Source organism: Scardinius erythrophthalmus (assembly GCF_964197995.2).
Source record: "Scardinius erythrophthalmus genome assembly, chromosome: 17".
NCBI classification, from domain to species: Eukaryota; Metazoa; Chordata; class Actinopteri; order Cypriniformes; family Leuciscidae; genus Scardinius; species Scardinius erythrophthalmus.
Window position 1 is genome coordinate 15,159,054 of NC_138237.1, and position 26,449 is coordinate 15,185,502.

Below are 26,449 nucleotides of genomic sequence, written 5' to 3' on the forward strand. Positions count from 1 at the left end.
GCTAAAAATAACTACCTTTTCCATATTTCCATGTCTTACAAGCTTTGTAATTGTAACTGTCTATTTAATTCAAATGTATTAACTTAATAATTATTTATAATTATAAATAATACAAATAGCAATAACATAATGTGTTCAGAAATATAATAATAATTATAAATGTAGATAAGAAATGTGTATATATATATATATATATATATATATATATATATATATATATATATCATGATAATTCATATATATATATATATATATATATATATGTCATGATAAATAATATATATATATATATATATAATTGCTATTTTTATTATTTATTATTATAAATAATTAAGTTATTACATGCTAATTAAATGTAGAGCAGGTTTATTTTAATGTCCAGAAAAGAAACATAAATAGAAAAGGATGCAGATGTTCCTTTTTCTTATAACCTATTGAATTTCGTTTCTCAAAGCTACGTGACAAAAAAATAGCAATCGTCAAAAAAAAAAAAAAAACATGGGAAAAAGACAGTCGCCCAAATCACGATGCAAATTGCACTTTGATTGACTCTTAATTTCATCTGAAGGCTGTTTTGTTTGGTTTTTATTCTGAGTCAATGAGCTTAATCAGAGTCACTGATCCTGCGGCTCTAAGCCCTCCGTGTTGTGTTTTTGTTTGTCGGGAGATCAGCGAGACTCTATCCGCACTTCATTAACCCTGAGCCGGGGACAATCCTCAGTAAGAGCCGAGGGATTTACCACTATCCTTTCACATGCAAAAATCTCTGCGTCTATTAACAAGACGGAGGAGCTTTTCTTGCAATCAGCTGCTCACTTCGCAAGAATAACCCTTTTCATAAATATTGAGGGGGGTCATCAGCCTCCATGTGATCATTTAAATGTTTGATCTGATTTGATATGTCTTTTTTTTTTTTTTTTTTCGTTTGTGAACTAAATTTGCTGAACATTTTTAGTTGATTCTCTTGTATTTCATATTATTATTGCAATTCTTTTATTGTCATCTATTTTGGATGGGTTTGGAATGCCAAAAATAACTTTGAAATTTTGCTTTTTTAAATTAATTTTGTTGCTAATCTCCCAACCTCAATAACAAACATTTAGTGAAATGATGTCGAAAATGCCTTCTCTCTCTGTCTCTCTCCTTGAGTGATTCGTGGGCAGGAGGAGCCCCGCAGAATGACATGTGCTATGCGAAAGTTTGCTGCAGGAGCCCGACCGATCACACGTTATCGACGTTCAATTAAAAGCTATTAAGGTCTTTTGTCTGCTCGTTAATTTCCCATTCAGTCGCCCTGTCAGAGCAGCCCCTAAACCCTGAGCTCTATGGACCGGTCTCATGGTTGGGTTAAAGTCAGTCTTAGGCTCGCGGAGGGGGGATGAAGGGGGGGTCCCGTCATGCCGCTGACCAGATGTCCCCTTGCTGATCCGAGCCGCAGTCAGCACTGCCCGGTGACCAGCTGTTTGGGAGCGTTTGGCAAAGAGCAGCAAACCAACACTCTCAAGAAAGGCTATGGAAAGAATCCATTTCCAAATGGGATCATTTAGGGCACTTAAACAATTACACACTTAGGTGACCATTAATATTTCATCCACATATTGTTTATGAAAACTAAATGAAACGACATGGTGATGCTGTTATAAGAGTGCAAAGAAGTCTGTCACTTTACTCTTGTAGACACAAGACAATGGAGGCTGACAAGTGTTGAGTGCGTGCGTGAGAGAGAGAGAGAGCGAGATGCCCAATGCCCAATCCCTCAGTATTTCCCTTTTTATCATGCTGCCATTAAAAGCAACATCGTTTAAAATTGTATCGAAACTGACTCATATGATTCATGATCAAAATGATATTTAAAGTATGACCTATTAATAAGAGGTAGTCGCGTCTAACTTGAAAATATGACGGTAGAATTAAGTTCCCTAAATCTCCAGGCGTTTCTGAAAGGTTAGGTTGTTGAACGTTCGCTTACTTGGGTGCGACGTTCTTATTAACTTTTTTTTTTTTTTTGGTATAGGTTCGACAAATTAAATCCACGATGCTAACCAAATAGTGTGAGGTTTGAGCAAAATGTCTGACAGTCATGTTTAAAATTATTCAAACACATTTGCCAGTAATATAGTTCACCGAGTTCGAATTTTATGATATTGCTATCACTGGCGTTGTTTACGTTTATTTTCATAAGCAAACTTTTCCTTTTCATTAAATTACTAGCCTATGTAAAAATCCAGATACATTTCAGAAGCAATGAATTGACGTAGGCTAAGCAGTGCAACTAATATGCGTATTTTATTGGTTTTACTTTTTTGGTCTTAATCTTTTTTTGTGTGTGTGTGTTTCACGCTGAGACGTTGTCCTTTATAACTTTCAAAATTAAAACCCTAAGACAATTTATGCTATTCAAGATAAACATGAAGTCTTTGGATTTCAGATATGGAGGTACAAATAAATCCTTATTTTAATGTCTATTTATTCCATTTATTTAAAAAAAAAATTAAATAAATGCTAAAATTATAATTTTGTGTTGGCACTTATTCCAGGTCCTATACATCATATGTAATATCTTATCATGGAATTATTTAAAGATTGCTCCTGAAATCGGTTAGAATGATCATTCAGGTAGTTAAAAAATAAGAATGATTATAGAATGCATTTTTTTTTTTTTTTTTTTTTTTTTTTTTTGACGTAGCAAATTTCAACGTCAAATGAACTTCATTGGTCGCAGCACATTTTATGTTCATAATGACACAATGGTTGCAAGTTATTTTCCTTGTTGCAAAGTGCAGTGGTAAGTTTTGCAATATGATTTTTCTTAATTCATACATTTTTATGTGACAGTGTTCAGGTCTGTCACGCGCATTATGCACCGGCATACCTTTTATATTGGCTGTTGGTTTAGTGTAATTGAATTGTCTGTGAGAACACGAGTGTGTATTTATCCAGTATTTGTATAGGCTACCTCCACATTCTCAGTCAGTGGTAAATTAATGAAAGATCTTTATTAGCACATTTATAAAAGTAATTCTCCTTGCGTAAAGACCACCCTCCCCCGCACATCCAGCAGTTTTAAGAGTTTTCCAGAAGTTCACACCGCTAAGCACACGGGGGCACGAACGAAAATCATTTGGGATTACGAGAATCATTACTTCACAAATCATTATTCTCAATATACAGCTTCACCAAAAAGAATGACAAGATATTTCAACGGTTTTATACAGAGTTATTGCACAATGCCTGGGCGAACACTTCATTTCCTTGACGTCTTATAGATCACAAAGTGATCTGAAACGAGGACTTCCAATCATCATCATCATCATCATCATCATCATCATCATCAAAGTGATACTGCTGGCAGTTGTGCAGGATTACAGAAACGAAAAAAGCAGCACAAAAATAATCGATTGATAATCGATTAATAATCCATCTCGTCCAATCCACCTGCTTGTTCTGTTTAGGTATGGAACTCCGTGTACCATTTAGAAAAGTGACACTTCTTTTTCATTTTGTAGAGACGTTTTGATTTCTATTGTGCTGCTCACGTCAATCTCACCTGTTAACGTAAGGCTTGGAAATATGATACAAAAAGAGAAAATTCGAGATTTGTCTTTCAACATAAAACAAAATATTCTTATTTACACTTCTTTTCCTTTGTACATTTTAGAGGGTCACTACAAAGCCCACGATTTATTAACGTGTGACCTGGATTTGATCTCAGGATAATTAAATATGAATCTACCATTTAAATAATCTCTGCGTCAGGGATTCACCAACAATTCACATTTGTAATATTGGCTAGATAAAGTAATAATAACAATAATTTGTGAAACGAAGCGTCCCTGTAAGTAGGCTATCATGTCCCGCTATTATTGCGTTCAGTAGCTAGCCTCACTGTTTGTATTTGTTTTCTCCAATTTAACCTTTAGGGTAAACGAAAACAAAAAAAACACGAAAATAAATAATTAAATAAAGTTGAAAAAATGTCTCTAACCACTTTTTGTGTCCCAGTTTGTTTTTGTGGCTTTGTAATATATTTTGTCACCAATAAAATTGTTCTTTGATGGTGGAGTTCAGAGCTGCCATGTATTGCACCGAGTCCGAATCGCGGCGTTCATCGCGGCGGCGTTGGTCTGGACAGCACGCCGGAGAGGGGGGGCAGAGGCGGCGGCTCGTTGGCGCCCTGGAGACCGTGCAGGAGAATCCGGGGAACGAGAGGACGCTGCAGCGCCGGCGGGGGCGCCGAGGGTCCCCTGTATAAGTACAGCGCTGCTCCAGGGTCCAAGTTCGACACCAGGCTTTGAGGGTAGAAATACGGCGAGGGGAACATCCTTTGCAGCGCGGAATAATTCCCAGCCTCCGCTAACAATTCCAGTCCGACCGCCGTTTGCCTCTTCCACTTCGTCCTTTTTTTTTTCCAAGAGGAAAGAGAATAATGTTAGTATAGAAAAAATTATTCAATGACTAGTGTTTTATATACTCATACAAATATGTGACAATAGAAAAGAAATATCACCGTATTGCACTACTATTCCCAAGCGAAACATAAACCCAGAGAAAGTTCAGAGAAATAAAAACTGAATCCTCTGTGATTTATCTTTCTAAGTATCTGTATGAATATCAATTCTAAAGACACAATTCAACGTTAAGGAGAGAAAGGACAAAAAAAGAAAAGAGAAGTCTTTTACATCTAAAAGGTTTATAAAAATGAAATTAGATTAAATGCCTCTCCATATATGAGGGACATGTTATGGAAAAGTTTTTTGACATTTAATTCACATTAATTGTGTATATAAGATAAAAAAAAACAGGCATCAAATGACACATATTTTAGTAATTAGTTTTAACAATAATTAGTCATTTTATTTTGTCGAGATTTGGTTCAAAATATGTATGTTTTAACTCGAAATTAGATGCTGCAAGAATGGAAAAATGTGCAAACAAACCACTTGTAGATGTACAATATATCTACTGATGTATTTTGATTGTTGCTACTGTAATTTTCTCCTCTTTTTTCGAATTTTATTTTTGGTTCCATTTTGTAGTTCTTTCTAAAGCTATAAAATAAGAATTAGGCCATGTGACTGTTAAAGCCTCTTCAAACATGAAAAAGTTAGAATTAGAATATTTTATTATATGTTTAAATGTTAAAAATGTGGATATTGATTCTGCAGCACTATTGTTTTTGGCAGGAGAGGAGACTCCATAATCATTGGGAAAATAATATGATATAGGCCTGTATACGAGAAAATGACCTAGACATTGATATCAGCCTTATTATTATTATTATTATTATTTGAATGTTTCTGGGATGCGTGCTTTTCTTTCTGTTTCCAGCTGCCCACATGCTCACCTCCTGTTCTGGTACCAGGTTTTGACCTGCGTGTCGGTCAGGTTGAGAGATGCTGCCAGCTCCATTCTGTCCTGCACGCTCAGGTACTTCTGCCGCTCAAAGCTGCGCTCCAGCTGGGCGAGCTGATGGTCAGTGAAGGCGGTCCGCGCTTTCCGAGGCTTCTTCAGGCGAACCTGCGGGCTGTCTCTGCTGCTCGAGATCTCCCTGTCGCCCTCCTCTTTCACTGAAACATCACATATAACGGAAGGGCATTGATTAATCCACTTTAACACGAGTTAGTTAGCCAGCCCATGTGTTTCAGTATTGACAAGTCGTTATGCTGTCAAAGGTTTCCACGTATCCCATGCTAAACCCTTGAAGTTCTCGTGCGTGCCTGTAATTCTTTCAAGCAGTTTTCAGATTTTTATTTTCAGAATTTTGAATACACGAGGGCTGTGATATTTAATTTACCCCTATCTCCCATCGAAAGCAAACTCTTTTCTCTCTGAACCCAGAAAGAGAGGGACACGACGCGAGAGACCTTGCCAGTCGAGTAGTTGAGTCGTATCTCAAGGAGCACAATAATCCGGCTAATTGAGCCACAAGGGATGGAAACCTTTCAACCGAGACCGGAGAAACTTCACAGGGACGGGGATAAGAGCGAAATAAAGAGCGGACCGACCCCGTGCGTTACAAATCTGATTAGCACTGGGACAAATTGCATCAAATCCCTGAAATATAAGGGGGTAGAAAAGGCAAAAATCAAAGCGGCGCGCACACTCTTTACACGCGCTCTGGAGATGGAATGGCTTTGATTTGGTGAGCATTCATTTTGATCACCGCGCCTATAGACTTGCCAAGCTAATGATTTCATGATGTGAGAGTAGAAATGTATTTGGAATCGTAGCTGAAGGTATAGGAGAATAGATGATACCCATCATGCCCTACTTCCACAAAGATTGTGATGACACTTCAACAAAATGATCCGAATCAGTAACACCAGTCAATAGGCCAAATATATGAACACCAACAACCAAAAACACGTGCAAATCATCATGCTCATATAACACAATAAATATATAATAACAATAATATTATTTGTAATAGTAATAAAAAAAACGATGGCATATTCCTACATTTATCAATAGTGCTGGCCTTTGTGTTTGCATCATGGAATGAACCTAATGATATGTCACAGGAAACGGTCTATCACTCTGTTTTTCCTCAGATGTAATTTCACCTGGACAAATCCTTAATTAATCTTGCTGATGATGTTTCTTTGTTCGCCTTCCTTTTCCCTGCTCCTAACAATAAGCTTTAAACTAATAAGCACGTTAAAATCAAAAGCGCATAACCACATAAACAAAATGTAATGCCACAAAAATGTATTCAATATTTTTGCACTATGAATTATTTCAGTAAATATATTTTATATGAATATTACGATATTTGCTTGTAAATGTTTTTTGATTATAAAGGATTATGTCGTGGTTTCTATCTATCCATCTATAATCTGCTTTTTTTTATAGCAAAACTGGCTATAATTGAACGAATGAAATAAATAAAAGAATCATGAAAATTATTTTTATTTCTACCCCTAAATGACTTTAAAAACATAGGCAAGGATATGCCAGCCTGCTTGAACTCTTTGCTATATGTCAAGTTATAATTCATGTGCTATACTATTAAAATAAAAACGAGCTGTTATTATTATTATTTTTTTACCTTTGTATTCACTGTCTGACGATGAGTTACTGTGGATCTTTTCAATGAAGTCGTCTGCGATTTTAGATGCCAGTCTCCCTGTCTCCTGTGTCGGCTGGCCGTTACTGGAGTACGGGGCACACGCCGCTAAGGGTTTACAGTCAGCCAGAATATCTCTTATTAAGAAGGATGAAGTGACAGTCCGAGGTTGAGATCCAGCAGAGATCGGGCCGTGCTGTAAATGGGACGCGAGCACGAGCGGGTGACCCTGTCTCTGCGCCGCATCCTCACCGCACTCCCGCCTCGGAGACGGAGGAGAAGAACAACCGCTCTCTAAGTCTGACCTGGGGCTGAACTCCAGCGGGGACCGGCATTCCCCTACCAAACTGTCCCCCTTCGCGATGACTGGGCTTCCTGGCCTGTGGGATAGCAGGGAGTCGATTCCAAAACTGGAGCCGTTGGTGGACGCTTCCATCTCCACACTGCTGCTTGCGTGAAGCTTCTGTTCAGATTATCATCTGCATTCAACCAAGTTCAGCGTGAATGGCGCTCGATTTAATAGCGATCTATCCAGGAGAAAAATCCAAAGCGGAATCGGAAATGAGAAATATTCATCCCCTGTCTGGGGGAGAGATAAAAAACCGTTCTTCTTCCTTGAGGACTTTTAGTTTAAGTTTAAAAAGAAAAAGGAGGTTTCTTGAGGAGGTTCTGTATGAAGTACACAGACCCTGCCTCCGATTTTTTTTTTTGTTAAGCTCCTCACTCACTCCTTAAAAAAATCGATACAGCCTAAATATACTCTAGGCTGGCAAATTTAATTAATTTTTTTCAATCCCGGTATTTTTCGAAGACGCCAGACGCATCGATGGTGGCTTTAAATTATTGATCAAATTATTTCAAAAAGCTGTTCTGAAGTAACAGTGTTAGTGTAAAACCACAAGGTAGCCTACTTAGAGGGCGCGCGCATTTCAGCACCACGGACAGAAGCAAAGCGCCAGCAACTCGAGCCTCGCGCTATTGAGCAGCTGAAATTTTCATCAGTTCAAAGGTAGTTCGCTGTGGCGAGTTGTAGAGTGGAATCCGGATGGAAAAGGCAAGTGCATTCTGTGCCAGCGCAGGTGATGCAATGCGAAATCGTTGGACGGTAGAGCGCAGGGAAAAATGCTGCGAGAAGACAGAAGCACAAATGAGGTAATGCAGGTTAAATACACACATTGGGGAACGGAAAGTCAGATAAAGCCTAACAAATGAACTTGTGCACAACTCAGTGGCTAGGTTTTTAAGAGCACCCCTTCCACGTGAGTCCCCAGCGACTCGCTTCCATTGGTTAGGAGGTGTTTTGGGGTGTTGACTGGCTCTGTGAGATGAAACTGGACCCCCCCCCACCCCCACCCCCCACGCCCAATAAACCCCTCCCCACAGGTCGCCCACTTTGATTAAAAGAGACACTGAATTCATTAGGAGACTGGGATCCAACTGTTTACAGGCAATTTTCAACACTGTTTGCTTTCATTACATCATTGATGAGGCTTATAATGGGGTTATTATGAGGAGTGGGGAGGTTCTTTCTCCTCTCTGCTCATAGCGCGCGTGGAGTCACGTCTTGACCACTTTCTCACAATTCCCATTTTTCTTATATAATTCCATTATAGTTCCAACTAAAAGTTGAATTTAAGCATTGATGTTATTTAATTCTAATTATAATATTTTAAAATTCTGGCCTGAAGGCATCTAGATTATTTTAAAGCCAATGACGTGACGCTCATTCTTATTCAAAAATACACAAAGAAATCCAATTCATACCCGAAATGACATAATACACTTTCGTTATGATATAGTTTCTGTATTAAAGTCATTTTATATTTTATTTATATTAAGGGATTAAAGTATAAAATGTCTGATTGTAAGTGAGAATGTAACAAAACAATTCTCATTAAAATGCTGAATTTAAGAAAAGGAATGTTTGCATACAAAGTTTAGCAAAAATAAATAAGCAGAGAATACATGTTTTAATATATAAATGATGACCAATATTTAACATTTTAAATATCTGTCCGCCAAATCAAAGTTAGTGTGGCATAACCAACATGCAGGAAGCCATTTTGGTGTCATGTGACATGACAATCGTAAAACAGAGAGAACCCTCATGTCTGTTTTAATTATTAAAGTTTTAATAATTTCACATTTTCACATAAATATTTTACTCTGGTCGAATTGATTCAATTCTTGATATTTGTAATGCAAAACTGCATTATACATAGGCCATTTAAAAAAAAAAGTTTATAAAAATTATTTTGTTTACACTCAAGTGTATTAAGGAAACTATTTTAGTTGCCTAGCATATTTTTTACACACTTGATATATTATTTATATAATTTGATAGCCTATCGGAACTTGTGTTTAAATTGTGTAAACTGTAGAAACACTACTGTCAACAACCCATGTTAATAATGAAAAAATATAGAAAGTAATAGGCCTAATTACTACACTACTATTAGTGCTTAGTTCTATCATTAATCGTCCAGATCAGAATACGAGCTGTATTTGTGCTTTAATACCATAACAGAGGGCTGTTAGTGTTCTTTTCTTTTTCCAGTGCACAAAACGCGATTATCGAACAACCGTGTCGTTTAGTTCATAACAACTATCACATTTATGCAATGTTAATGAGCAATAATGAGGGCGACTACTCTCTCTGAAAGCCCAGCGTGACACAAAACTCTAACATGCGTGAAAAACTATTGTCCTGCCTTTCACGTCTTTCTCTCAAACAGTTAGCCCCTCGTGTTTTTTCGACAGGTCCCAATAATCGAGCCCCCCATCAGAACAGCAGATTGGAAGCGCTATTCGGCCGCAGACAACGGCAGGTTAGTGAATCCGCTCCCCGCTCCCAAGGGGTGTCAACGCGGCTGCAAGCTGTCACGATGAGGCGGGGTGCAAGCGCACTCACTTTAGTTTAGAGTCTCATAAGGATGCCCACTGCGTGTGATGGCGATCTTTCTTTTCTTAAGTCTCTGTGGCAGGCCATGACAGGAGTTATCTAGCCTATCAGTGGCATGTTTTTGGCTTTATTTGTTAGATAAATAAAATCCAGACCTCTTAGTGCAGCGACAACAGGTGCGCTGAGATCTTAATATTTTTTTTTATATGTACTTAAAATGTTTAATAAAAACTAATCTTTATTTTTTAGCAGTTAACCAATAAAGATAAAGTGCTTAATGGCTGCCTTGGTGTATAAGTCTTTTGCTTTGCATTGGTTATTGTCCAAACAGTCAAAAACCTTGAATGGTTCAAAAACTCTTTTCATTTAAAGCACTATGGCCAGGTATTTACTTGAGTTTTTATATTTTTTGCATGTTATTAAATAAAAAAATGACTCCAATTGTTTTACCAATGTGTTACCAAAATGTTTGTATAATAAGTAAAAGCTATAAATATTAAGCAAAACTTAACGAGTATCTATGAGCTATAGATAGATAAATGCATTAGAATATATATGTATATATATATATACACACACACAATTCTGCAAAAAGTCATACCAAATTGTAATTGATCTTATATGACTTATTGATAAAGCTTTAGTGATTGAATTAATACCAATACCATACCAAACTTTTCACAGAAATCCTGGAATCCTGCAACCAGAGTAAAACTCACAAGTTGGACAGTTTGTTGAAAGAACAATTCATATAGAGGACAGAAAATCAGGAACCTGACACACCAAATGGAGATGCACAGAAACGTCCTCGGAAAATCTGTCACTCAAACACTTGTATTTAATGTACATCCTCTGATTGTTTGAAGATTTGAGGAAGAGGCAGAAGAGATGAGTGGCAAGAGGCTTCAAAGACGTTTGATCTTGCCTCACCTCAGGTGAAAACAATGTTTTGAATTTCATTTATTTATTCTGTTCCATGTTTGTTAAATATATATTTGGATATGTTCAGGAAAATGGTACGTCGTTCCTGGATAAACTTTGGCATCGCTGTCATTTTGAAACATTGAGTAAAACATGCCTTGGATTTAAAAAAAAAGATGTGTAAAAGGAATGAAATGTTGACTTCAGTCAACAAACAAACATTGTACGGGGGGGGGGGGGGAAAACGGGCACACCCTGGACCAGTCAGCGATGCAAATGATGCACCTTAAAGCCATCAGGTGTGAGATTTGACAGAAAATAATGAGAACCGCTGAATCTTTTATAAGGTTAACACTCACATTTCCCAGTCAGCTGTCACACAAGAAAGACTTTAGCGCATTCACGCTGGAGAAATATACCTTTATTGGCTCATTAAAGCTGACAGGGGGTTCGGGACCGCCAGCACTCAGGCTCGGGACCGCCGGTGCGCCACCCCGTTTTGTGTCAGTAATTTGCAGAGGAGATACACCTACCTTGAAAAAAAAGAAGGGGAAAATTATGAAGGGAGCAAGAATGAGAGAGTGAAATGGCAGAAGCTGGTGGGGCGAGTGCTGAAAGATGGGGGTGCCAGAGGTAGGGTGGGGGGGGGGGGTGTAAGGAAGGGCCTTGGGGGAGGGTGGAAAGATCGCTAGCACGCCAGGAGTCTGATTCTCTCCTAATTGGAAGCATTGGGCATTGTCAACTGAGGATTTTCAGTCGCTCGCTGACAGGTAGAGTCGTCAGGATGATAGCCCACTTGTCAGCGCAAAACACCAATAAAAACAAACCACTTTTGATTTAATTGGAGGCCTAGCCGTAGTGGGCTAGGACTGAACGGGTTGGGGGTTGTGGATTGCTTCAGGGAAAAAAACGGCATGTGCGAGTGTGTGTATCGAAGGGTTGTTTGACAAAGAAATCATCACTTTGTGTAAAACCACCCGGAGCAGTGGCTCACATCGTCAGATAGAGGAGAGCAGGTCGTCGTTATTCTGTGTGTATGTGTGTGTGTGTGTGTGTGCGGGTGGTCACTTCCCATGGTGCTGAGGTTACAGGAAACACAGAGTTTGATTTGGTCTCTAGAGGCCCAAAGGCTGTTCAGCACTCATCACTTCGAGTGTTTCTTCTCAAAAATGCACGCTCAGAGAGATATTGATATGGTGATACCTCAGAGAATGAAGCAGAAGAAGAGCTGACCCTACCTGACTTCTGCTACAACCACCTCACCAAGTACAAAAAAAAAACCTTTCTGCCTCTCATCTCTGCAGGTGGAATCACATTCTACACCACCAAACTGAAATCACGGTATTCAGCAAACTGATTTTTCTTCATGTGAAAATGCTGTATTTGTTTGCTATGCAAGGGTATAAACAAACAACTGGATACTTCGAGTGGTGAGGCTTGTTAGTTTTAATGGAGCGTATATTGTTCATTTCGAGACATTTTGACTGAGCTTTAAAATATCACATTAAAATGTACAATATCTAAAAAACTCGCCCAAAACAAGGCAACTGGGTTTGCTACAGAGGTATAAACACACAGCCACTGGTGCTCACTGGATACATGAGAGGCAAATATCAGATGAAACAACAAAATATTCCACTCACATGGTTAACCGTAAAAATCCTTAAATAAGTCATTAAAACAACCTGTTTCTGCCTTCTTCAGGATCCACATCCATTGTTCACACAAGCATTCTTTAATGCGTTGATCAACACTTTTAATGTTTTAATGACTTAGCCCAGGCTTTTTACGCTTAACCACGCGAGCGCCTTGGAATATTTTGTTGTTTCCTCTAAAAAAAACTTGATTAGTAAAGACCAAAGAAAGAACTACTTACAAATTGCACATAAACTCGGTGAAAGGTGAAGAATCCTGACTTCTCTCACTCACTATCCTCCCTCCATGTCCAAGTTCATCAATGGGTCAGTGGTTTATAACTCTTGACGGACTTCAAAGAAGACATCTGCAAAGAAGGAGATAAAAATAGGGGTGAGGAGCCAACAAAGAGGCAGAGGAGCTCGTCGGCTATACATCACCTTGGTTCCTTGGTTAAATCTCCTTTTTCACATTTCTTAAAAGTCATACATTATCACAGATGTCTTCTAAACAAAATCTTGAAAAAATGTAAACTCATTTTCATTGGATCAGAATAAGAAGGAAATATATATGCAACAATTAAAAAAAAATCGGGGATCAGTAAGATACATTTAAAAGTAAAAAAAAAAAAAAAAACCTTTTATTGCACAAGAATGCATTAACTTAATCAAAAGTGACAGTAAAGACATTTATAATATAAAAAAGTTATCTATTAAAAAATCTGTTCTATTGAACTTTCTCTGAAGACTGGAGTAATGATGCTGAAAATTCAGCTTTGTCATGACATATATGAATTATATGACTATAATTTAATATATTAAAATAGAAAACAGTTATTTTAAATTGTAACTATTTTTTACTGTATATATACATATATATATATGTATATATATACTGTATATTACAATATTTATATATATATGTAATATATATTACATTTGATGTAGAATAGTCAATAAATACTGCATTAAGCCAATTAGCATTAACTTGTTGCTTTTTCCTCTCGAAAAATAATCATAATCACTTATAATTGCTGCCTCTTTGCGCTGCGGCCAGTTCTTTTTTTTAAGGCCAAGTAAATGTAGAGTAGAGACAGAGCCAAGGTGGTTTTTCATTAAGGGTTCAGAGTTCAATGTTAGACCATTGCACAGCCATTACAGAATAATGGGGTGGGTGGGCATTGCTGTGGCTGGTGGTCCCATCCAGCTGCCACTGGGAGACACACACAAGCTGTTGGACAGAGGTAAAAATGCCCCATATACCCCGGACTCCAGGGGGTGTCAGAGTGCACTGCCCCTCATCCTTATCCCCTCTGTCAGGGCATTTGGGAGGGTTTTCGCAAGTCGATAAATCATTGTTAAATGTTATTATGAAGCCATTGGGGAAACTGTCAGGAAACAGGAGTGACATAGGGAATGTAGGCGTGAAGGTGGTCTGGTCAGCCTGCCAAAGACACAGGGAAGTGGTCGGAGTTAGTGCAGACCTATTTTACATTTATATGGAGCTCATTCCCAGTCAGCATTGTGGATGCATAATTGTGACTTTGACAATCTCTCGGTCATTGAACATGACACATGTTCATGAAGATGACATGATGGTTGTGCGAATGGCCTGTCTTGTTATCATAATGATGTATTTTGGTACTAATGCACACATGTACATGCGCAGTGCATCATCCACATGCCAAAGTCCTCAAATTTAATCTGGTTTATATCTTATCCGATGTGCAGGTAATATGCGAGGTCAGAACGTCATAATTATCACACCTGTCATTGTTAGGACTGGTTCCCAGAGCCCCCCTCACCAGTACACCCACCCCCTACTGTGACTTTTATTGCTTCATTAGTGAACGCCACATGTTTTAGAGCACATTCTCCTTTCACTCACCAAGCAGAGATGATCACTGTGATCTACAGAGTGGGAACAGAGACCATAAAGAAGCACCCGGAGTCTCTTCTCAGCAGCATCCAAGATCAACTTCTCTACCTTGAAATAAAAATCACTTCATTAAAATGAGATTGCTGATTAATATATAAAAGCAAGTGTGAACGATCAGCTAAATGTGCTACTTTCATTTATAATTTAAAAAAGTTTCACTATATCATGACCTAATTGCTTTACATAATTAAGTTGAAATACATTTTATACATTTCTATCAGAGGTGGACAAACTACACAACTTCATTACTTGAGTGAAAGTACAGAAACTACTGGTCAAATATTACTTTAATTTCCAATTTTTAAATCGTCTGTCCGACGTTGGATGATGGCGTCAGTCTGACATCAACCCGACTTTCATTTCCAACCAAAATGCAACCCCTGCAACTAAAATCATGGTAAAAATTGAGTACTTTCTACTCAAGGACCTTGACAGAAATGTAATGGAGTAAAAAGTACGATATTTGTCTTTCAAATGTAGTGAAGTTAAAGTAAAAAGTTTCCAGAAAAAATAATACTCAAGGAAAGATACTCAAAAAGTGTACTTAAGTACAGTACTCAAGTAAATGTACTTTGTTACTGTACACCTCTGATTTCTCTCTCTCTCTCTGTCTCTCTTTCTCTATATAAACAATATATATATTTATTTCTGAAGATTCATGTGACACTGAAGACTGGAGTTCAGAAAACTGAATGTTTTTTGGCAGCTAGAATCATATTTCATTCAGCATATTCAGTAGCCGTTACTGATTATATGCAGAAAGAAATATGATTCTAGCTGCCAAAAACATTATTATGTACATATCCATACAAGATACCATATGAAGTGAAAAAATTAAAGATTTAGATCAGTTTTAAATATGCATAACGCAATTTAAGCAATCTTTAATTATTTCTCATTTTTGTATTTTGTAAGTAACGGACTAACAACGGGGTGAAACGTAACTGCTCTTCTGAACTGTACTGGTATTTGTGGATTTTCACACATTCTATATGTGTGTGTGCATACATGTGAAAGAAAGAGCGCGAGACAGAGGTAGAGGGGTGTGGGGTGCTGAGAATAAGACCCCAGCAAATGCTCATTAGAGTTGACCTTGGCACCAGGAGCATGCGTTTGATGGATCGGGTACAGGGCCAAACAAGCCCCCGGGGAGCCATGATCTTATCTCTTATTGTACACACACCTCCCTCCTACTGACCCTATCCCTGAGCACTCGCACTGCTCTCCTCTCCACGCATCACAGGCAGAATAAATCTGTGCTTGACAGAGTGAGAGAGAGAGAGAGAGAGAGAGAGAGAGAAACAGTGTCAAGGCATGGAGAGGAAAAGAAGATGGAGGCGAGAAAGAGAGAAAAACACACAGAGGCCCTGAAAAACCAATAGCTCACTGAGGTGTCATTAACCACACAAGTCAGCTGTACTTCTTCAGTCGAGGCGGTGCTTCCCTGAGCCGAGGAGATGGTAGGCCGCAAGACAGGGATTGGGAAGAGGGCGGAGGAGAATTGAGGAACAGAGCAAAATATGGAGATCAGCCTAGTGGAAAAACAGCTGATGAGTCTTCATTGCAATGAGTCTTTAGTCCTGTGGGACATGAAGGGAAGTTAGTTCCCAGAGCTTCAGCCATCCCTCTGTTCTTCCTCTCCTGTCGCAGCGCTCAAAATCTTCCCCTGTAACTTGTAGGCAGGGGACAGGCATGAGGCAATCAATACCTGCAGGAAGGTAAAATCTAGCAACCACTATTCACATGGGCTTCTCCACAGCCACTCACAGAGATCTTTTATTCCTTTTTACTGTACCTGAAAGAGATGGAGCTCCTATGGGCTTCTGATGGAACAGGAGAGGAAAACGACTCTTTTAAGCATTTTATCTCAGATGAGCCACAACCCGAGAGTGTGAGCTAAAAAAAAAAAACGAGTAATGGTCTGTGGTGGACTGCTGAGACCGGAATGGAAGAGGAGGCTTATGATGGCTATAAGCATTCATAACGTGATGCTATGGAAGACAGAAGTGCTGTCAGTGCTTCCCCTTGAAAGTGAATTCTCCTGAAAAATAAAGTTTGATACGATTATCTTCAACAAGCACTGTAAAGGGTTTTAGAAGCTCATTTTATAACTATAATTTTATCTACACTACCATTCAACAGTTACATTTCTTTTTTTTTAAGTAATACTTTTATTCAGCAAGGAGGCATTACAAAAGTGTGTAATGATAATAATAATAATAATTCATTACATTTATACTGCGCTTTTTCTCTGCACTCAAAACGCTTAGATACATGTATAATGTTACAAAAGATTTCTATGCCAAATACATGCTGTTCTTTTGAACATTTATGCAATAAAGCAGCACAATTGTTTACATCATTGATGATCAGAAATATTTCTTGAGCACCAATTTGCATATTAGAATGATCCTGAAATCCTATCAGTCAGTAGGATTTCAAATCCTATTAGAAATCCTACTGACTCCAAACTTTTGAATGGATAATGTATAATTTGTTGAAAAAAAAAAGCATCCATAATTCTAGCTGATAAAAATTACAATACATTCACACATTAAACACAAAACAATTGCTCTGATGATGATTCAATCCAGTTATAATACTACATCAAATGCATCATGAAATATTAAATTTGGTCACTATGTCCAGTTATATTATATTCAGTTTCAATATGATCATATTGTGCTTATTTTCAGAAGATATGCAGTGTTGTTTTCCAGTACAATACAAATCTTCAAAACAAGGTACATTACTGTCTGAAAGAGAATATGTTCAGGAATATATCTTGAATTAAATTGATTTATTTTATAACATTTTGAAAAAAACTTTTAAAAATATTTATGAACAACTGCTCCATCTAACGTGTACGCACTGAACATAAATCTGTTTTTTTAAGATAATTATAAATTCTCTAAGTGATGCACTGAATCTTCATTGTTAGAACGATGTGTTGATATACTGCTGCATTTTTATCTCTTGTCACAAGTATACCTACAGTATATGACAGATGTTTGTTATGCATACGTATGTGTCTGAGGTTATTATTTCTGCTTTTAGAGCCATTTATCCAACATACCGAATGATTTTTGGTTCGGGACAGGTCGGATGGGTGAGCTGGACCATTAAAGCAGTTCTCTGAGCAGACGGAGAGAGACACACAGATGCCAAGCCCAGGTTATCACACTGATGGAGTGTGCCAGCTGCTGGCCTGAGGTCAGTGACTCCTTTGAGAGCTGTGTGAACGTCATTGAGAAATGTATTTTCTTTGTTTAAGTGGCACTGACCATTTTAAACACTGGCTACTTCACCGTTTGGTCTTAAATGCCTTTTCAAGTCAAGTAAATGAACCAAAATACCCATATTTTCGTGGTCGTGGTGTGAAAAGGACAGAATTAGCTTCCCAGAGGTAAGATGAATCCACCCCCCCTGTCCTAAGTTGCTGTCTCTCAGTCTTCTCCTGTCTGCTTCTTAACAACTGGGTGGGCTTGATGTCTTATCTCTGATATTTCTCCACTCTGGGCTCATTTCTGACAGTTGGGGATGGATACACAGCAAGAATGTTGCTGTAATTGCATCTGGTTGCGTCATGAAAAAGTAATAATGCACTGTCAAGGACGTCAAGGTGTCAGCGTTCAGCGGAACTGATAAGTTGTCGGAGGCCGTGAAAGTAAAGCCCCTTTCCAGAGCCAAGCCACCGGTGGGCTGCGGTAAGTTTACGAGGAGGGAATTTAACCTGAAGGACATTTGCCAATTACCCATCTCTTTGTTTAATTGGAGGAGAGGTGGCATGGATGCAGAAATGCTTGTTTAAAAAAAAGGCATTGTGAATCACAATGCCACAATTCCTGGCTGCTATACGAGACTGTATGGTTTCCTTCAGTGGGGTTATATTTAGTCAGAGGCGAAATGCAGAGAAGAATTGACTTAAGAAGTGAAATAACACAGAAAACCCTAAAGATTAATAGAAACAAGTCAGACACTAGGGCATCAGTCACAAAAACACTTATCAAGGTGAAAGGATTTGTAGAGACATATGTACTTCTGATTGCAGTAGTGATTTATGTATAGACCTTAGTCAGGGTAGCACCATATTTAAATGAATGTTTGAAATGAATGAAAATTAAATTGTGAGGGATGGATTGTATTCAATGGACTGTACTGCTGTTTAGCAACATGCCAACTGTTCAGCTGATGAAACATCAGACAAAACCTCCATAAAACAGTTTTGAAAGTTGTGAGTTTTGAAAATGACTTTTATACCTTTATACAGTGCATTGTATATTGTAAAGTCTGTAATTCTCATCTGTCAAGTCTCATTCTCATCTGCATAAAACTGATATCAAATTGAATCAAGGTGTGTATGTGTTAATATACCACAATAATTACTGTTATACTTGTTTTTCTTCATACACTAGGTCAAATGCAATCACTGGGAAAAAAGGCAAAGTGTTAAAGGGATAGTTTACCCAAAAATGAAAATCTTCACGGTGTCCGAAAACCATAATTGCAATTGTTTATTTCTTCTGTGAAATGGTGAAATGGAGGCATCTTCATAAGTCAGTGATCTGAATTTGAGAATCAATCAGTCGAATTCACGAACAAATCGATCAGAAACACTGTGTTAACTGGATCAACTGATTCATTGAAAAGGAGTCATATGGACCACTTTCATAATACTTTTCTGGTGCTGTTAAATCATTTTGAAGCTTGACAGCTTCAGTCCCTTTATTCAAGATATCTAAATATCCTTCTAGATTCTCATTCTTAATGAACTTTTCTTTTGGAATCTTCATTTTTAAGGCCCTATATAGTTCAGTCCCATAGATATGGGGATCTCAAAGCAGCTCCATGTTCAAATTGTTACAATTTTACTCAATGTCAATGATCGAAAACCAAATGTGGTTCACTTTGCAATTGGTTTGGGCAACGCTTAACCACTCCCCTCAAACCGTTAGTCTGTTATGAGCAGAGATGGAGAGGAGGAGCGCTAGAGTAAAACCCTGCCCTCTGTTCAATATTCCGTTTCACTGAGAAATACGTCACAACACTGGAGAAAAGTCGTTTGCAACTTCCGGTTCATGCGGACTTTAAACTAGAAATGTATCTTTTTTCCCTCTATCAAAAGAGTTGCATAAAACATAACTCTGAGTACCAAGTTGTACCAAGGTACCAAATCTAGAAGGATATCTTGAATACTTTTAGAGTTACAGGCATGACAACTTTGGAAAAGGAATATTTCTGGCACTCAGACAGGTATGTTCTATGCAATTGTGTTGATAGAAAAACATGAGATACATTTCTAGTTTCAACATTATTTGTTCTTTGATACAATCTGTATTGTGAAAAAAAAAAGCGCTATACAAATATATACTTGACTTCTTCAGATATTCCTCTTCAAAAGAAGAAAAGCCAATTTACTCATGGAGCCACATTAACATGTTCATATCTCTGGGGTTGAACCATGGAGGGTCTTTAAAACGAAGATACCAAAAGGAAAGAACCAGAACCTAAAAGGATATGAAAGTATATTTAATACTCCTTGAGTAACAGGCATGCAAACTTGAGTAAAAAATGTCATTTTTGAACTCTCCCCGTTGGCATGATGAAAACAAATAATGAAACGAAGATTGCTAACGTCAACAGAATTTACTAATAGACCATCCAATCTCTGTGTAAAAATTAAATAATGATGCTGCCATCTTTCTAAAGTCATTTTTACAACCCTGTAAATTGGCTCCAAATCTCAGGTGAAAAGTGTCATTTTGACCCCCCTCTACAAAATAGTTGATTACTCAGTAAATATACATCTGTAACTTTTAATATTTTCGGTTTCATCACTATTTATGTTTGTCTTTGTACAGAAAAAATATTAACAAAATCCAAAAATGTATCCAGGGATGTTTATGAAATTTGGTTCATTTGACACGGAATGACCCTGCTAGCTCAGTTCCTGTGCTACTTCGTTTGATAAATTTATATTGTACAGCAGAGTACTGGATTTAGACTAGAGTGAAGCAATTCCACACCGCCAAAAAAAAAAAAAAAAAAAAAACAGCAAGAATTTGCTGGCTGTTTATACTAGTCTAGCCAATCAACCAGCACTACTGTTAAAAAATTCAGTAATTCAGGGCCAGTACTTTTTTCTAAAAGAAGTAAAACTTTAATTTAAATAAAATAATTGTATTAGGCTAACTGAATTTTCTATTCCTTACCATGGTTTCCACAAAGATAATAAGCAGCTAAACTGTTTTCAACATTGATAATAATAAGAAATGTTCCTTGAGCACCGAATCAGAATTCAGATTCAGGTTCTGCCATCACAGAAATATATTAAATTTCAAAATATATTAAAATGGAAAACAGTTATTTTAAATTGTAATAATATTTCACAATATTAAGTTTTTACTGTATTTTTGATCAAATAAATGCAGAGTTGGTGAGCATAAGAGACTTCTATAAAAAAATGACCAAAAATTTTCAACCCCAAACTGTTGGAACTGTAGTCTAGTTTTGCTGGCACACCAGCATTCACAACATAACCTGTCGACCAGCCTTGGTTTTTTTTGTTTTATTGATTACCTTAGAAATCACTCACAGAATGTTTAGATTGAATGTAAATCAGCTCATTGGTCTCTTACTACATATCCTTTGCATTCCTCCTCAGTTCACCTCCAGATTTTATTGCAATTAAGCCCAATACACGTTCCATCCCAAAGTAAAAGGGATAGTTCCCAAAAATTTAAATTCTGTCATCATTTACTCACCCTCAAATTGTTCCAAACCTGTGTGAATTTCTGTCCTCTGTTGAACATAAAAGAAGATATTTAGCAGAATGTCAGCAACCAAACAGTTGATGGGCCCCTTTGACTTTCATAGTATGGGGAAAAAAATCCAGAAGTCAGTGGCATCAACTGGTTACTGACATTCTTCAAAATATCTTCTTTTGTGTTCAACAGAAGAAAGAAATTCACACAGGTTTGGAACAATTTGAGGGTGAGTAAATGATGACAGAATTTTCATTTTTGGGTGAACTATCCCTTCAAACAGATTCTGCAAAAGAAGAAAAGAGATAAGGGCAAAAAGGCTGAAGGCTTTAAAAAAGAGATTATTTGGGCCAAAAGCTCATGGATTGATTCTATTGTATTTTAATAATGTGTCTATGGACTCACTTAGACTTGCAAAGAGAGAGAGAGAATCACCAGGATTGACTCCTCATAAGGAATCAATGTTTGAAGAGTGAAAGCCAGGGGGCAAAGTTCCCATTAGTTCCCAGAGTTGTGAAAGAACGCGTTAATCAGTTCTCACATCATTATCATGTCGACTGCTCATCTCCCTTCTCTCTTAACCCGTCACTCCATCTTCTCACCACCTTATTCCCTTTCTTCCGCTTGTGTACGTTTCGGATTGTTCGAGCGTTTGAGATTAGCTGACCTTATGGTCACTAGGGTGGTTTCAGACATGCACACATTGGCAAACAAAAGCATACACTTTTTCTCCCGCTTTCTCTCTCCCTTTGGATGCTCCCGAGCAAACAGTAACGTGACCCTGATGGTTTACGCCTCGGGGCTTTCTGCTGCCCCTGTGTGGCAGAGTTCATCCCCAACTCTCTCAATGAACTCACAAAGGCCTCAGTGTCCCATGAAACACGCTGCCACTCCCCCCGGTGGCTTTAAGGAACTCAGAGAGGGCCTGTGTGCGCATCCACAGTCCCCATAAGGCTCTGTGTAATTAAGCGCATATGCTCGTTAGCGGCCCGTCCTTCTCTGGATTCCCTCAACTTTGCATATACCTCTCTATATATATCCCCCATCCCTCCTCCTTTCCCCGTGGTTTGTCAGATGAAGTGATTGCTTCTCTCTCCCACCCCCTCAGTGGTATTTAGCTATTCTCATTTGCATGTACATGCCCTTGCTGTGCGGCCGGCGAGCCGCTGAGATTGATCAACAACGCAGCAGCATGTTTTATTACATGTCAGTCGGAGGCAGGAACCAGACGCAATGGGCACATACACGCACGCACGCACACTCATGCATGTGCATGACTAGGTATGTGTGCAATGTAAACTGTCCATCTTTGTGGACACGTACACATACTGGCACAAGCGGACATGTGAAATGTGAATCTGATGTGTGCATCCATTTAAAGTTCAGCCAAAAATGAAAAATCTGTCATCATTTACTCACCCTTGTGCCATTCTGCAGAACACATCCGTGTTTGTTTTGAACCCAATTGACTTTTGTCGAACGGACAAAAAAAAAAATCTCAGACAGAAAGAAAGTCAATCAGGTTTGAAATGACATGAGGAAAATATTTACATTTTTGTCACTATATACACTAAACATATCAGTTACACTTTATTTGAATGTGTCCCTGTTACACTGTTATTATACATTTACGTACGGAGTAATATTATTAGCTAATGTACTTACTATAGGGTTAGGGTAGGATTAGGGTTAGTTGCATGTAATTATGCCTAATTAATAGCTATTCCTATAGCAAATACATGTAACGTGTAACAAGGATACATTACAATAAAATGTAACTGACATGTTTAGTGTATATAGTGGCAAAAATTTAATATTTTCCTCATGTCATTTCAAATGTCATTTGTCTAACACACACAGTCAAGGTCAGAATCACCTTTCTTTTGCGTTTGTATTTTCTGGACGCGAGCATACGCATCATTCCGCATCCGCTGTAAGGATCCAATCCAGTCTAGCTGACTCAATAATTTGCAATCTGCCCGGAAATACCATAGAATAAACCCACAAATGGTGCCCTGAGATTCTTGTCGAGTTTCTTTTCCTGAGGAAACTGTTTTTTAAGACTTTGGCAGAGCTGAATCTGCCGTTTCCTCGGCTTGCGTGCCTGATAGATATTAATATGCGCAAATGGTGGATGCAGTACAAAACGCTGGTAATGAAGTGAAGAGCTTTGGGCTCTTGTGGAGCTTAAGAGCAGGCGTGGGGGAGCCAGCACATGGTTAGCCATATGCCTCTGAGCAGTTAGCAGGCTCCACTGGGAGGCCTCGGGGAGCGCTCGCTTGCTTTCCTTTCCTCTTATATTTTTAGAGACACGCTTTCGCTCTGATTCAGTCCACTTAAATGTATGAGCTGCCCTTCAACCTGATTTTACACCATGTTCGGGTCTGATTAGTGAGTGCCGGTAAGCAGGTCTAAGAGTAGTCGGAGTGGCCTCTGATAGTGAAGGGTAAGCAGATCTGTTAGCTTTCTAGACTGGATGACATGATGTGAGGAGGCGAGAGGTCATGATCAGGAGACATTTTTTTGTTCTTCCTATGCAGGTGCTCTGGGTCACTATGTGTGGTCTAAAGCCCAAGTTTTGCTTCGGGACACAGGTTTTACATTTGACATCTTGTAAAGACCCAACACAATATCTTATGATTGATATACAAAATACATATCGGTTTTTTTTTTTTTTTTTTTACATTTGTTTTAAAAAATGTCCTGTATGATAGATACAAAATCATAAATATTTTTGCTTAAAAATGGCATATGATGTAAAAATGAATGATTGGTTAGCCATTTTCAAGCAATTCTAACTGATGATGACAAGACAACAATTTGCACACAAAAAAACACTACAGGATCAACTGACCCAACTAATCAAGATCCATCCGCAGGCCTAAAACTCTCTTAAACTGGTCCAGGGTCACTGGGTCATCCATACTGTTTAGCCCGGCCTAAATCAAAACAGACCTGTGGCACATTTTGCCTTACGACTCACGACCCACCAGTTGAGAACCGCTGGTTAATAAAGTACACTACAAGAGAAAGAGAGAAAGCAAGTGAGAGAATCACTCACTGAGGGCTCTGCTTGTTTTTAAAGTCATCTGAATGGAGAGATCTGTTGTTCTATAGAGAGAGAAAGAAAGAAAGAAAGAAAGAAAGAAAGAAAGAAAGAAAGAAAGAAAGAAAGAAAGAAAGAAAGAAAGAAAGAAAGAAAGAAAGAAAGAAAGAAAGAAAGAAAGAAAGAAAGAAAGAAAGAAAGGAGGGAGGAAGCGAGAGGGATTGTTCTCTCTTAGATCTCATTGTAGCCCACCAGCCTGGCTGAATCTCTGCAGTCCCCGAGGAGAGAGTGCGAGTAATCCGGGCTCTGCCTTCTCCTTACACAAACGCCAGGATCAGCGCTCCTCGCACAAGTAATTAGAAGATAATGGCCAGTAATGCGGCCCGATCTGTCCCCATTATCTCCTGGCACTGCCAGCACAGCGCCATCTGGTGCCTGATCTGGACACAGCAGATCCTGAAAACAGAGCCTGGCATTAACTTAATCCAACCACACCTTTCGTTTATTCATAAACCCTTGGAGGTCTGTGTGCGCGTGAGGAGACAAAACATAATTAAAGAAGATGGACTTGCTGGCAGCAAATTTGTATCTGTGTGTGTGTGTCTACCAGAGAACAATAATTAAAAGGATATCCCTATTAGATGACTTACGTGTATGTGTGTGTGCAACTAAGTGTGTTGTCATATGTTTTGCTTCATTTAATTTAGTGACTAAAAGGAGCCAAGAAAGATTTTGGTTTCTTTCGGTTGTTTCAAAATATTTGGCAGTGTATGAGCGACAATAATAATATAAGACAGTAACCCATGTCCCCGATTAACAGTCTGCCCAGTGCCAAGCTTAATAATTCCCTGCATTTAATAAATAACTGCATCATTGTGTCAATAAATGTCTGACAGCCTCTGTTTTGGTAACATATTCCATAGTCAATCTTTAAGAGACATCTTTGTTGGTTTAACTACCTCATGAATAAATCTCCTCCTTCAAGCATTTATACAAAATCTAAGCATAAAGTTCAACACTGTACAAATATGCAGTTTAATATGCAAAAAAAATTATGCTGGTTGAATTGGTGTCCATCCATAGTTGGATCATGCTATAAAACAGGTGCTAATTTCAATTTAAAAAAGTGATTTTAAACACTAGGTAAATAAATGTGTTTAAGTGTAAAAAAGGTAGCCTAATGGTTGAGGTAACAGGGCTGACAGATCCATCGTTTAATTTGACATGAGTCAAAGTTCATTACTTTAAAATGGGAAACCTATATATATACTAATACTATAATATAGCATTATGCATTAAATATAGCATATATAAATATAACAAAGACACATTGAAAACACAGGGTTGAGGATAGATCAAAGTGTCAAAAGTGAAAAATACAAATCTAAATTAAGTTACCAGATGTATTTTAAAACATCAGACAAAACATACTAAAAGTTGGCATCATCAATACATTTTTAAAGTAATTTATACACAAGGTACCCAAATAGCACCCATTTAGTAGAATGACCCAGCATTTGGGATCGTATATCTGAGTTTGCTCTGAGATAAATATATCGGTGTGTGGTTCTCCAGTGGCTGTTCGGGGCATTGATGTTTACCCCACACCTGAAGCACACCTCTCCCCTTACTGCCAGGTCAGGTGTCTGTTTCTGCACCCAGAGCTGCTGAATGCCAACACGCATGTCTACGCTTACACCAAAACTGGCAGCGCTTTTAAAACCGGATACACAGATCCTTATCCTTTAGCCGTTCCTTCCTAGACATGTTTATTCATTTATAATGTTTGGTCTTTCTGTGTTTTCTAGGTATTACAGGGCTAATGACATTGTTCATTTGTTTATATCTCCCACACATGAATGAAATCCCACGCATATACGCGCACACCGACTGACTTCGACTTGATGGTGACCCCTCCCATTACTGATCTATAATAAAACAGATGATATGCAAATATAAACATAAACACCACAAATCAACACAAACTCGCACTGTTTTCCACCGCATCTCCCTCCCACACTCCGTCTCTCCGTTCCACTAATTTGCTCTTGCAGCAAACCTGTCTCTTTATTGAGATGCTAACTCCCTTTATGAGCACCTAATCCTGTAGCACGGGGGATAATTTATAGGGCATTTACATGAGGAAGGCCAGCTAATTGGGAGCATGTGTCTGAGTA

The 26,449-nt window shown here is 38.2% G+C and overlaps 1 protein-coding gene and 1 long non-coding RNA gene across 2 annotated transcripts in view; both read right to left on the reverse strand.

Annotated features, from left to right (window-relative positions):
• The window catches only part of LOC308705915, a 468,550-nt gene that overhangs the window by 87,074 nt on the left and 355,027 nt on the right, over positions 1 to 26,449 (reverse strand). The window lies entirely within an intron of this gene.
• On the reverse strand, positions 4,106 to 7,502 carry barhl1b (BarH-like homeobox 1b; the record flags this gene model as incomplete). Its single annotated transcript, XM_081391209.1, has 3 exons — positions 4,106 to 4,397; positions 5,345 to 5,567; positions 7,049 to 7,502. The coding sequence occupies 3 exons, from the start codon at positions 7,500 to 7,502 to the stop codon at positions 4,106 to 4,108; spliced, it is 969 nt and encodes a 322-aa protein (XP_081247335.1).